Source organism: Macaca fascicularis, chromosome 19 (genome assembly GCF_037993035.2).
Source record: "Macaca fascicularis isolate 582-1 chromosome 19, T2T-MFA8v1.1".
Taxonomy (NCBI): Eukaryota; Metazoa; Chordata; class Mammalia; order Primates; family Cercopithecidae; genus Macaca; species Macaca fascicularis.
The window spans coordinates 13,497,904-13,508,354 of NC_088393.1; the positions used below are offsets into that span (position 1 = coordinate 13,497,904).

Sequence of the window (10,451 nt, forward strand, 5' to 3'; positions counted from 1 at the left end):
GGAACGAGGTGGGTGGTGGCTGCCTGGCACCCTGTCTCTTTGGGAGCTGGGCCCTTGAGGGGCCAGGTCACTGGGCCAGGTAGGAGTGAGATGGGACCTGCCACAGCTGTTCTCAGTGTCACCTCTTTTTCATCCTGTTTCAGTCCTGGTTCCTCTGATAAGATCGACAAAAGAAACAACAAAATGAAAAGAAGAGGTTCCTCGAAAGGGGGGAGAAGAAATTTTGAGACATGGAAAAATCCCCCAGCCCAGCCCAGCCCCACCGAAAAGCAAAAATTACACGTCGTCAGCCACTCAGCCCTTCTCTCCTCCAGCCCGGGGACCCCTGCGGGCCCCAGAAGCAGCCCAGTTCTCGGAGAGCCCTCGGAAGGGGTCTCGGTGGAGCTGTGCACCAGCAGCCAAGCAGAAAGAAACACGCGACATGGACTCTGTCAAGTAGAGGACAGAAAGCAAGAAAGGATGCAGAACTGCCTTCCTCCCCACCACCCCGCCCCGGCCTTCTGGGGAAGGAACAAAGTCCCCAAACAAAGCAACCAGCACAGTTCTGAAGGGGCCTGGCCTCCACCCTCACCCCTTCCTAGGGGAACCCCACCCTCCACATGGTCAGAGCTGTCCTAGGGAGCCTGGAGGACCAGCTTGTAAAGATGATGGGGTTTAGATCCCTCAGGCTCTGCCCTCCAGACTCCGCCCTTCCCTTCCTCCCTTCCTCCCTCCCTCCCTCCCTGCCAAGGCTCCAGCTTCTTCCCCCAGCTGTTCCAGACCAGGAGGGGGAGAGCAGCCTCCACTTACCCCTCCCCACCCTCGGGCTAAAAGCCTCCAGGCGGGCAGGGGGTGACCCCTGGAGCTAGTTGCGTGTCCCAGAATGGAGGGTGTTCTGTCACCTCACCCTGAGCCTCAAGAGCAGTTCCTGGGGCCCTGGACCCCTCTGTACAGTCCGTAGGAGAAAGTCGGAATGCTCTCGAAGGCCTTGTCCTAGCCTGGGACAGGCCCCCTCTCCCCTCTCTCTGCAGGCCAGGAGGGCCTCCTTCCTGCCACGAGGGAGGGGAGTCGGGCCCCAGGTCGCCCCCACCCCCAGCCCTGCATGCAGGTGCCCTCGCTCCGCCCCATCAGTCCCTGCCCCTGCCCGTCACGCAGACTGCCCTGCTGGGGCCGGGCCGGAGGGTGGAGCAGAAAGGGGACCCCGGAGCCAAGCGAGGAGGACCAGGCAGCCGCCGCTGCCGCCGCTAAGTCACCACCTGCGCTTAGGTAGGCGTCCTGCTCGCCGACTTTCAGTTCCTTGGGAGGGTGTTGGGTGTCGTCCTTTTCAAAAGTGTTTTGGAGCTTTCTGTGCCCCCCACTTTCCCCCTGCCCCCCCCCCCCCCCGTGGCCACTTTTCTCTGGATTTTAGCTGTAATGTCTTTACTCTTTATTTAGGGGTGGGGCATTCATTGTTTGGGTCTTTTGCTGTTGGAATGGGAACTCCTCCATTTGAGCAACTTGGGAACAATTTGGTAACACACCACAGGAAGTAGCTCTCCCCCCCAGCCCCCTCTTCCCTCAAGGAGGGTTGGGGGGCCTGTCCAGAGGGTCTTCAGAAGCCCCCCTGGGAGGGAGGGGAGGATGAGCACGCCCAGCTCCCCTCCAGGGTGTGACTTGGCCCCTCTGGCTTGTCTTTCTGTGCCTTACTCCTTCCTCCTGCGTCTCCCGTCCCTGGCCCCTTCTCGAGTCCTTGTGCCTCTCTCTCTTTCTCTCTTTCTTCATTGTATGAAAACACAAAGCACAGGTCAGGATCCTCTGAAAGAAAATCCAACATTGCACCACGTAGGGGTGGGTTATGGGCTGTATTTATTGTGAATCTAGTTTGTGAGGCTGTGGCCCTGAGCATGCGGAGGGAGGGAAGAGAGGAGGGAGTGTCTGGGCAGGGGAGGTCAGCGACCTGGGGCCGAAGGGGCAGGCAGGTGGTGCCTGCTACCCAGCTGGAAGCCACAAGGTGGCTGACCCCAGGGGCGGCTTTTGTTGGAAATTGAGTGAAGCCCTCCCTCTGTCCTCAGCGTGCAGCCCTAGAGGACCCCAGGGCTGAAGGGCAGTGGATCCTGCGGGAGTCTCCCGGGGCGTGGGGTACAGTAAGGCCCCGGGGGTGGGGGGCCGGGTGGGCCGGGCGTGACGCGCGGTCAAAGTGCAATGATTTTTCAGTTCGGTTGGCTAAACAGGGTCAGAGCTGAGAGCGAAGCAGAAGGGGCTCCCTGTCCGGCCGCACGTGCCCTTTCCCTCGACGACAGTCGGGGCCTCGGGCGCTGTGTGACTGTGGGAGCCAGGGTCTGCGGGGCGCCTGCCCGGGCGAGGTCGGAAGCTGCAGGCCAGCTGGGCCCGGGCCGGAGCGTGCCCGGCGGGGCTGCCCGGGCGGGCAGGGGGTGGGGGCTGCTCCTTTCCCAAGTGGTGTTGTGAGGGGCAATGAGGGCAACAGGAGATGTGGGGACGTGTTAGGAGAGAAAAAAAAAAAACACAAAAATATATATGGGGGAAATGAACTTTTTTTTTTTTCATTGAACCAAGTGCAATGCATCAGAGAGTTTTCCTATCTTTGTATGTTAAGAGATTAAGAAAAAAAAATTCTATTTTTGTTGTAATGTCCTCGCGGCTCTGGGGACGCTAAAAGAACCGGGCCTGCCCCGCCCTGTGCGGGGATAACGAAAGCTGAGTGTTTTTCCCTTTTTTTTCGTTCGTTTTTAGTTTTTTTTTTTTTTCAAGTCGTTTTCCTGCGTTGACGAGGATGATCTGGGGTTTTTATTTGTTTCGTCGTTCGTTCTCAGTTTCGGTGGGAGGGCTGAAGGAAACGTTCACATTTTAGAGTTTAAAAAAAACACCTCGACATTTAAAAAATAACCAACACAAGATCAAAAAGGAAAAGGACGAGAGAAAAATTATTTTTAAGATAATTAAACATAAAACCCTGGTGCTTCTTACATTATAAAGTACGTTTTAAAGAACCCACAAACTATTATACATAAGTTTATGAATCAATTAAATATCCTGCACTTGTTAGGAATACGCATATCCCTTCTTTGTTGAGTTTAACGGAACGGGACAGCGGCGTGCCCCCGGCGGCTGGACTGCTCCGGTCGCGGGTCTCCCCGGGCGCCCCTCCCTGGGGCCCAGCACCCCCTCCTCGCCCCATCCCCGTCTGGGTACAGGGGCGCGGCAGGGGTCCCTGGCCCCTCCCCCGCAGAGGTCAATGCCAACGAACAAACGTCCCCTCCCTCCCTCCCTCTCTGCCCCGAGCGCCCTTCTTTGAGCCAGACGCCAACTTGACCCTCACCAGCATTATCAGGAGCGCGCTCAGCAAGTTGGTAGTTTCCTCCCCACTTTCCCGGCGCCCCTCCCCGCCCCCATTCAACATCTCTCATCCTATCCCCGACCCCCTCCGGGGAACACCGGGAAGGCTCGACGCTCCAGGACAGGACCAGCCACGCTGACAGGTCGATTCGCCCAGGCCCGCGCCCGCACGCACGCACGCACACGGCCCCGCACACAGCCCCGCCCCACCCCGCAACCAGCCCTGTCGACTGCCTTACACACCCGCCCCCGCGCTGGCCGGCCGACCTAGTGCCTTGTTCTCACCCCCGTGCTGGCGGAGCGGACGCCGCGCTCTGGGTCCCAGAGGGGCCGGGTGGCTCAGACGACCCACCACTCCCCCACCCCGACCGTGCTGAACAGACCCCCCACACGAGAGAAAATAAAGGAGCAATAAAGTCACGAGAACTTTCGTCCCCCAATCGAGAGCCCGAGGGGCACCCCAGCCCCGCCTCTGCTCCCCCCCACCCCACCCACCCTCGGGGCGCCCCCCTCCCCCCGCAAGCCAGCCTGGGCCAGCCCCGCTTCGGCCCCTCCCGGGAGATCCGTGCGCCCGACCAGCACCAGCATCGCGGACCGCAAAGGCCGCCCGTCCCGTCAAACAAGTTTCTTCTTAGGCTAAGAAACGCAGTATATACGAGTATCTATATATAGTACTAATGGATTTGGTGTGCTTCCCCCTTAGCGTCCCCTTCCCTCTGCTCCTCCTCCTTCAGCCTGGTCTCCCCCTCTTCTCTGCCCTCCACCCCCGTCTCTGCACTGAGATACATAAGAAACAAGGGTAGTTTACTGTCTGTTTTGTTTTCTGGGTTTTCAGTGTCCTAGCGGAATGCAAGTAGGCAGCCAGCCCGTCTGTTCCCTCTCTGCCCCGCCCCGCCCCGCCCCCGTCACTGCGCTTCTGTTATACCATCTTTGCCTGACTCTCTCCGGCTTCTCCATTGAATGGCTAATGTGTATGTGAAATAAAGAAATAAAGAAAAACAAACGCAGGAGCGCCTGACCCTTCGCTAACGCGACCGTGCGGGACTGGGTCGGGGTCGGTAGGGTGCGTCCCCAACTTGGATTCTGCGCCTCTCTCCAAGCGCCGCGAGCGCAGCAGACGCCGTCGACAAGCGTCTGTCCCTGGGTCTCCGGGAGGGGCCGACGGTGAGAAAAGCTAAGGCTCCCCAGCCCCTCCTGGCCTCCCCCCGCGATCCCAGCCCGGAAAAAATGAGGCACCACTTGGGTCCTGTGACTGCTCTGCCATGTTAGTTTGCCAACCGCGCCCCTGCGAAGGGGAACCAGGCAAGGCCACTTCCACAGGGCGGTGGGTGATTTTTTTTAAGAGTCTGCGGGTCCCTTGGGGGACGATGATCACCCTTCCGGACCCCCGAGACCTTGCCCCTGACGTCATCACTGGTCCTTCTTCGGGGGAGTTCGCACCCGAACACGCGCAGCACGTCCACTGCCCTTTCCTCGACGGCCCTGGGCCGAGTCCCTGGTGCCCTCCGGCTCAGAAATGCTGGCGCGTGCGGTCACCGCACCTCTGGGCTCAAAGCGGTTTGCTCCATCTTTATTGGCCGGGCCGCCGCACCCGGGCTGCCGTCGGGGTCGGCCGGGGGCGCGGGCTGCGAGCGCGCTGCCACTTCGGCCCTGCGTCCGGATCCCCGGCGGGCGTCGTCGTCTGGGACCCGGTGCACCGGCCGTTTGCGGGGCCCGGGCGGGGTGGGGCCTGCGGCCAGAGCTGCCGCTTGGTCGCGCAGCAGCCGCACCAGGAAGCCAATGTACTTCATGGCTAGGCGGAGCACCTCGTTCTTGCTCAGCTTCCGGTCGGGCGGGTGCGTCGGCAGCAGCTTCCTCAGCTCGGCGAAGGCGCCGTTAACGTTCTGCTGCCGCCAGCGCTCCCGGCTGTTGGTGAACACGCGCCGGGCCACCTTCTGGGGCTGGTGCCCTGTGGACAAGGAAGGCCGGGTTGGCGCCATGGCCCAAAGGGCGGCCTCTCCTGCCCTCCCCCTAGGCACGCAGCACCCTCCTGAGAACTTAAACCCAGGCCATGGGCTGGGACTTTCTCCACCCAAGGGGTCCACGGGTAGCTCTCCCCACCCCTCCCAGAAGCCACCCAGACAAGAATCATCACAGGCCCGGCCTGCGGACAATGGCCTGCTGTGTCTGTGACTATGGGCTCCTTTATGTCAATGACTGAGATTCCCTAAGGAAAGATTTCCTCGTGGTTGTTTAGGAAGCTGTCCCTGGGGACCTCATTCAGAGTGTGCCCAAGTGTGGCTGGCTGGGTGTGCTCGTGGGTCTGAGAGGTCCTCTCATTATGACTGACTGTCCTGTGTCTCATAGGCTGTGTGAGACTCTTATGTCTCATGGCTGTGGTTATGTGTGATGTTGCCATGTGGCTGTTTCATGAGTGGCTGTGGTTGTGTGGCTGATTCTTGTGTGGCCATGGTCCTAAGTGGCTGTGGTCCTGTGGCTGTCTTGTGTGTGGTTGTGGTCCTGTGGCTGTCTCTTGCATGGCTGTGGTCTTGTGGCTGTCTTTTGCGTGGCTGCACATTCTAGTGGAGCTGTCATTTTGTGGCTCCCATACCTGGTATGGCATGCTCTGTTTTGCCATGACTGCGGCTACAAGGCCTGGCCTGTTGCGTGGCGGTGGTTGTGTGGGGCTGGCTATGGGACTGCGGTTGTGCACGTGGGTAGAACCTGTGTGGGCTGTTCTCTGTGTGTTCTGGAAGCACCTATCCCCCAAGGTGGGAGTAGAGGACAGACATGAGCCCCACACAGAGATGGCCCGGCCTTCCGTGCACCCAAAAGTGCATACACAGGCATGCAAACCCACAAGGCACACAAACCCACACTCACCCTCAGCCAGGTCCAGCTCACAGTGGCTTGGTCTCCGCTTCAGCCGGCTGCTAGGGAAGACGCTAAAAGGTCCTGCTGGCCCAATGTAGACACTGTAAGGGGTCGTGGGTCACTAATGCCTTGTGGGCAAGGACCCTGGCCCCCAATCCCCACCCCACCCCACCCCAGCTCCCCACTGACCTGTTGAGGAAGGGGTGAGGGTGGTAGTGCAGGGCCAAAGTGGGTGGGGCAGTTCCCAGGGTGGAGAGTTGCAGCAGTGGGGGCCGCAGGGTGCCCAGCTCTGTGGTGGGCATGGCTGCCCCTGGGGGCCTGCTGTGGCCCAGGCTGATCACTGGTACACCAGGTGGCAGCCTGGGGGGCGAGGAGCCTCCTCGGTGGCCCACCTCCTCCACCTGCGGGGGCCCAGGTGAGGCAGGCTTAGGGGGTGGGGCAGGTGCTGGGCTGGGGGCACACACCATCTCTGCCTTCTCAGTCATGGTGGGGCCCACCTCTGCCTGTGCCTGAGGCGGGCACATGGACCCCGACGTGGGGGTACTCACCTGTGGGAAAGAAGGCAGCCAGTGGGAAGGAGGACTAGGTACCCCGCTCCCACCTTCTTAGCCCAAAAAACCCCTCAAATGTGAAGGGGGGGGAAAGGAGGAGGGGAGGGGTTTCAGTAGGCAAAGGCAGATGGCAGGGGCAGGCCCAGAAACTTCCAGGACATGGGAGGGGTCCTGCATTAGAGTAGGAGGCGCCCACCTAGGTGCTAGGCAGCGCACTGTCCCTGCGCTCTTTGTGACCCAGGAGGGGCGCTGTTGCCCCGCCTCTGAGCAAATATTCCTTCTGCCAGAATTCCCTCACCTCTGCAGCCTGGAGGGAACAAGACAGGGAGCCCCTAACTGATCCTGGGATCTCCAGAAACCCCAAGATTAACCTTGTTACCCTCAGATCTAAAGATCCGATCCAGAGACTCCTCATTGACTCATTGATGCCATGTGAGCTTGGAATCCCTCCAAGATGGACTCTGACCCTTCACAGATGCCCCCCACCCCCCACCCAGGCTGACCCTCTGCACCTCAGGAATGACCCTGTAGTTCTTCCCATTGCTGTCCCTCAAAGTGCTCTGTAATTGCTCTAGTGACCCCCATTCCTACTGCAAACGTCCCCCATAGCAACCCTGTGACCCCACTACTGACACTATGACCTCCAATGCTGACCCTAGACCCCCAAACACTGACCCCACTGCCCAGTCCAGTCATGTCCCAACCCTCCCTCTGGCTTGGAAGCCCCCACCCTCATCGGCATCCACACTTTTTAAAATTTGTTTATTTTTTAGATACAGGGTCTCCCTCTGTTGCCCAGGCTGGAGTGCAGTAGTGCAATCATAGCTCACTGCAGCCTCAAATTCCTGGGCTCAAGCCATTCTCCTGTCTCAGCCTCCTGAGTAGCTGAGAGTACAGGCATGTGCCACCATGCCCAGCTAAATTAAAAAAAAATTAATTTTTCAATAGAGACAGGTTCTCACTCTGTTGTCTAGGATGGTCTGGAACTCCTGGGCTCAAGTGATCCGCCTCAGTCTCCCAAAGTGCTGGGATTACAGGCATGCACCACCATGCCCCTCCATCATCCACACTTTTGCATACTGTTTTGACATCCCTGTTTGCTCTTGGTTCCAGAGTCCAGGATGTCCTAGCAAGGTGTGAAACTCTTGGCCCCTCTGCCCTGTCTTCCTCAGCTAGGCCCTGGGGAAGCAGGCCTGGCCCCTCACAAGTAGGTCCCTGCTGATGGATGGATGGATGGATGGATGGATGGATGGATGGATGAATGAATGAATGAATGAATGAATGAATGAATGAACGAACAAAGGAATGCAGGCTGGGTCCCAGGCCTGGGATCCTCCACCTTTAGGCCGTTTCCCTTCTTACCCCAGCACTGTTCCTGCAGCCTGGTGAGTGCCCTGGCTCTGTCCGGTCAGGGTTGGCAGTCTGGGCCAGGGTGTGGTTTCCAGCGTCAGGCCAGGCTCTGCTGTCTCGCTCGGGTCCAGCCTCAATGCTCCAGGCCCCGGCGCTGGGCCGCGCCTCCTCGTGGGCCTTGGAGGGCCAGGATAGCCAAGGTCTCCGCTTAGGTCTCCTCCAGGGAAAGTGAGCGGCTCCCGGGCCGGCCTTCCCTCTCCCCGCCCCTGGCGGCCCGGTTTCCTCCCTCTCACCCCTGGCGGCGCAGCGACCGGAGGATGCTGGCCCAGGGCAGATAAGGGCCGGGCTGCCTGGCCGCGCCTGATAAGGAGCCGGGCTGACCCCGGAGGAAACCAGCGGGCGGGGACCTAGCAGCGCGGGCCTCCCGGCCCCGCCCCCAGCCGGCGCTGGCAGGACTCGGTCCGCCACCCCTCAGGGCTTCGCCTTCCGCTCCCCCAGGCACTGGAGGGACCCCGGGCCTCTGGGGACCCGGGCCCGAGGGCAGCCGGGGAGGAAGGTGCCTGGATGCACACAGGGGGTAAACTGAGGCAGGGAAGCTGCCTCCTCTTATGTCCTCTGAGTCTGCCCTTTGGCTTTGAACACTCCCTGCCCGAATGTCTATGCTGATGGGGGTGAGGGAGAGCCCTTTCCGGCCCGTTGGGGCCGCGTGACCCAGGGCCCCCACCTTCTCTCTTCACCCAGCCTGGTTCCTCTTTTTACAGAGGCCCTTCCCGCCTCTCCACCACCCCTACCCGGGAGTGGGGCACCCAAAGGGAAACAGTTCTAACAGTCTGGCCTTGGGTGTCCAGCCTGGGCAGGTGTCCCAAGCCCTCAGCACAGTATCCACACATTTCCAAGCCCAGGAGGGTGAGAGGAAGTGCCATGGCTGTCGGGGGTGGGGTGGGAAGTTGGATTTCCTAGGGTGTGGAGGCTGGTGTGACCTTCCAGTAGATGCCCAACAGGTCCCCACAGTTCTAGGCCTCTTGGCTACAGCATCACATAACTCCAACTTGGTGGTCCGTGGCCCTCACCCCACAGCACCCGACCCCTTCATGGGGGGCAGGTATCCTGGCTTGGTGGTAAACCTCAAGATCCCACTGGAGCTTCCCACAGGGAGAGGCTCTGGGCACAGCCAGGCCGCAGCAGCTACAGGACTGCCGCCCACTTCTGATACTCATGCTTTGGCCCATGTGTGTGTCTGGGCAACTGCAAGAGCCCCCAGGCAGGCACCCAGCACCAGGACTACTACCACCCCCCCAGGAATGGGGCGGAGCACAGGACCTCACGATCAACACCTCCATTGCTTTCCTCCAAACCAGCAGGAACTAAAGTTTTATGCAATAAAGGCCAGGCGTGGTGGCTCATGCCTGTCATCCCAGCACTTTGGGAGGCTGAGACTGGCGGATTGCTTGGGCTCATGAGTTTGAGACCAGCCTGGAAAACATGGCGAAACCCCATCTCTACAAGAAATACAAAAGTTAGCTGGTTGTGGTGGTGTGTGCCTGTAGTCCCTGCTACTCTGGAGGCTGAGGTGGGAGCATGGCCTGAGCCTGGGAGGTGGAGGTTGCAGTGAGCCAATATTGCACCACTGCACTCCAGCCTGGGCCATCCATACATCTAGACCTTGCCTCAAAAAAAAAAAAAAAAAAAGTTTAAGCACTGAAACTAACTCTGATATTCCTACAAAGAGGGTCCTAAGATTAGCCTCATTACATATGGGGATGAAGGGCACAGGAGCCAGAGAGGGGATCCTGCCCCAGAACTCTTCCTTAACGTTACAAAAGCCCGCTCTGGAGGGCAGGGAGGGGTACAGCTCCCCCTCACTAGGTGTCTGGGCAGCAGCCTGCGAGGTCCCTCTTTGTGTGCACGCCCCCTCGGGCCTCAGGGCAGGAAGCACCTGGTCTGGAGCGGATGCACAGGGCGCCTGGTTCCGGTCCAGCTTCCGCCACTGCGGCCCCTGGAGAGCTGGGCCAAAGAAACCAGGCGGCGAGGAGGCAGCAGCGCGAGGACACGTGGGGGTTACCGGGCAGGAGCGCCCCCCTATGCGCAAGCCCGCGGCCTGGAGCGCGCTGAAGGTGGGAGGGGGAAGAGGGACAGAACCCCCCGCGGGAGCCAGCGCACAGCTGCCGCACCGTGGCCACTTCGGGAACCGCAGGCTCCGACTCTGGGGTGGCTCAGTGACCTTCGCTGCAGAGGGGCCGACCACTGTGCAGATGGTCAGCTCCTACCTCCCATACAGGCTCAACACTCCAGTCAGGCAGGGGCGAACGACCCCCAGAGGAAGACAGGAACAGATCCCAGTCATGCAGCTGTATGGACCAATACACAAATCACAGGCAATCGGGA

At 60.1% G+C, this 10,451-nt stretch overlaps 2 protein-coding genes across 40 annotated transcripts in view; one reads left to right on the forward strand and one right to left on the reverse strand.

The window, feature by feature from the left end:
* Positions 1 to 4,319, forward strand: part of NFIX (nuclear factor I X) — a 103,912-nt gene extending 99,593 nt beyond the window's left edge. For 20 of the 39 annotated variants that reach the window (XM_074026073.1, XM_074026094.1, XM_074026090.1 and 17 more), the window contains one exon: positions 144 to 2,488. In XM_074026073.1, the coding sequence (XP_073882174.1) occupies positions 144 to 158 (15 nt within the window). In that variant the 3' untranslated portion in view covers positions 159 to 2,488. Of the gene's footprint in view, positions 1 to 143 lie in introns of all 39 variants that reach the window. The other 19 variants (XM_045379713.3, XM_065534506.2, XM_065534509.2 and 16 more) reach the window with 1 other exon arrangement.
* A 240-nt stretch (positions 4,320 to 4,559) lies between these two features.
* Positions 4,560 to 8,406, reverse strand: LYL1 (LYL1 basic helix-loop-helix family member). The gene is made up of 4 exons (XM_005588188.5): positions 8,079 to 8,406; positions 6,355 to 6,713; positions 6,175 to 6,266; positions 4,560 to 5,260 (listed from the first exon to the last, which is right to left on the reverse strand). Exons 2-4 carry the CDS (start codon positions 6,687 to 6,689, stop codon positions 4,845 to 4,847), a joined length of 843 nt encoding a protein of 280 aa, XP_005588245.1. The 5' UTR covers positions 6,690 to 6,713; positions 8,079 to 8,406; the 3' UTR covers positions 4,560 to 4,844.
* Between the last annotated feature and the right edge of the window lie 2,045 nt (positions 8,407 to 10,451).

What these genes read in the sequence shown, in the direction of transcription:
- LYL1 (XM_005588188.5), bottom strand. Translation starts at nt 6,689, where the DNA reads ATGTGCCCGCCTCAGGCACAGGCAGAGGTGGGCCCCACCATGACTGAG. An exon ending in CCTCACCCCTTCCTCAACAG is followed by an intron (nt 6,267 to 6,354) that starts GTCAGTGGGGAG and finishes GACCCCTTACAG; the next exon opens with TGTCTACATTGGGCCAGCAG. An exon ending in TGAGCTGGACCTGGCTGAGG is followed by an intron (nt 5,261 to 6,174) that starts GTGAGTGTGGGT and finishes CCTTGTCCACAG; the next exon opens with GGCACCAGCCCCAGAAGGTG.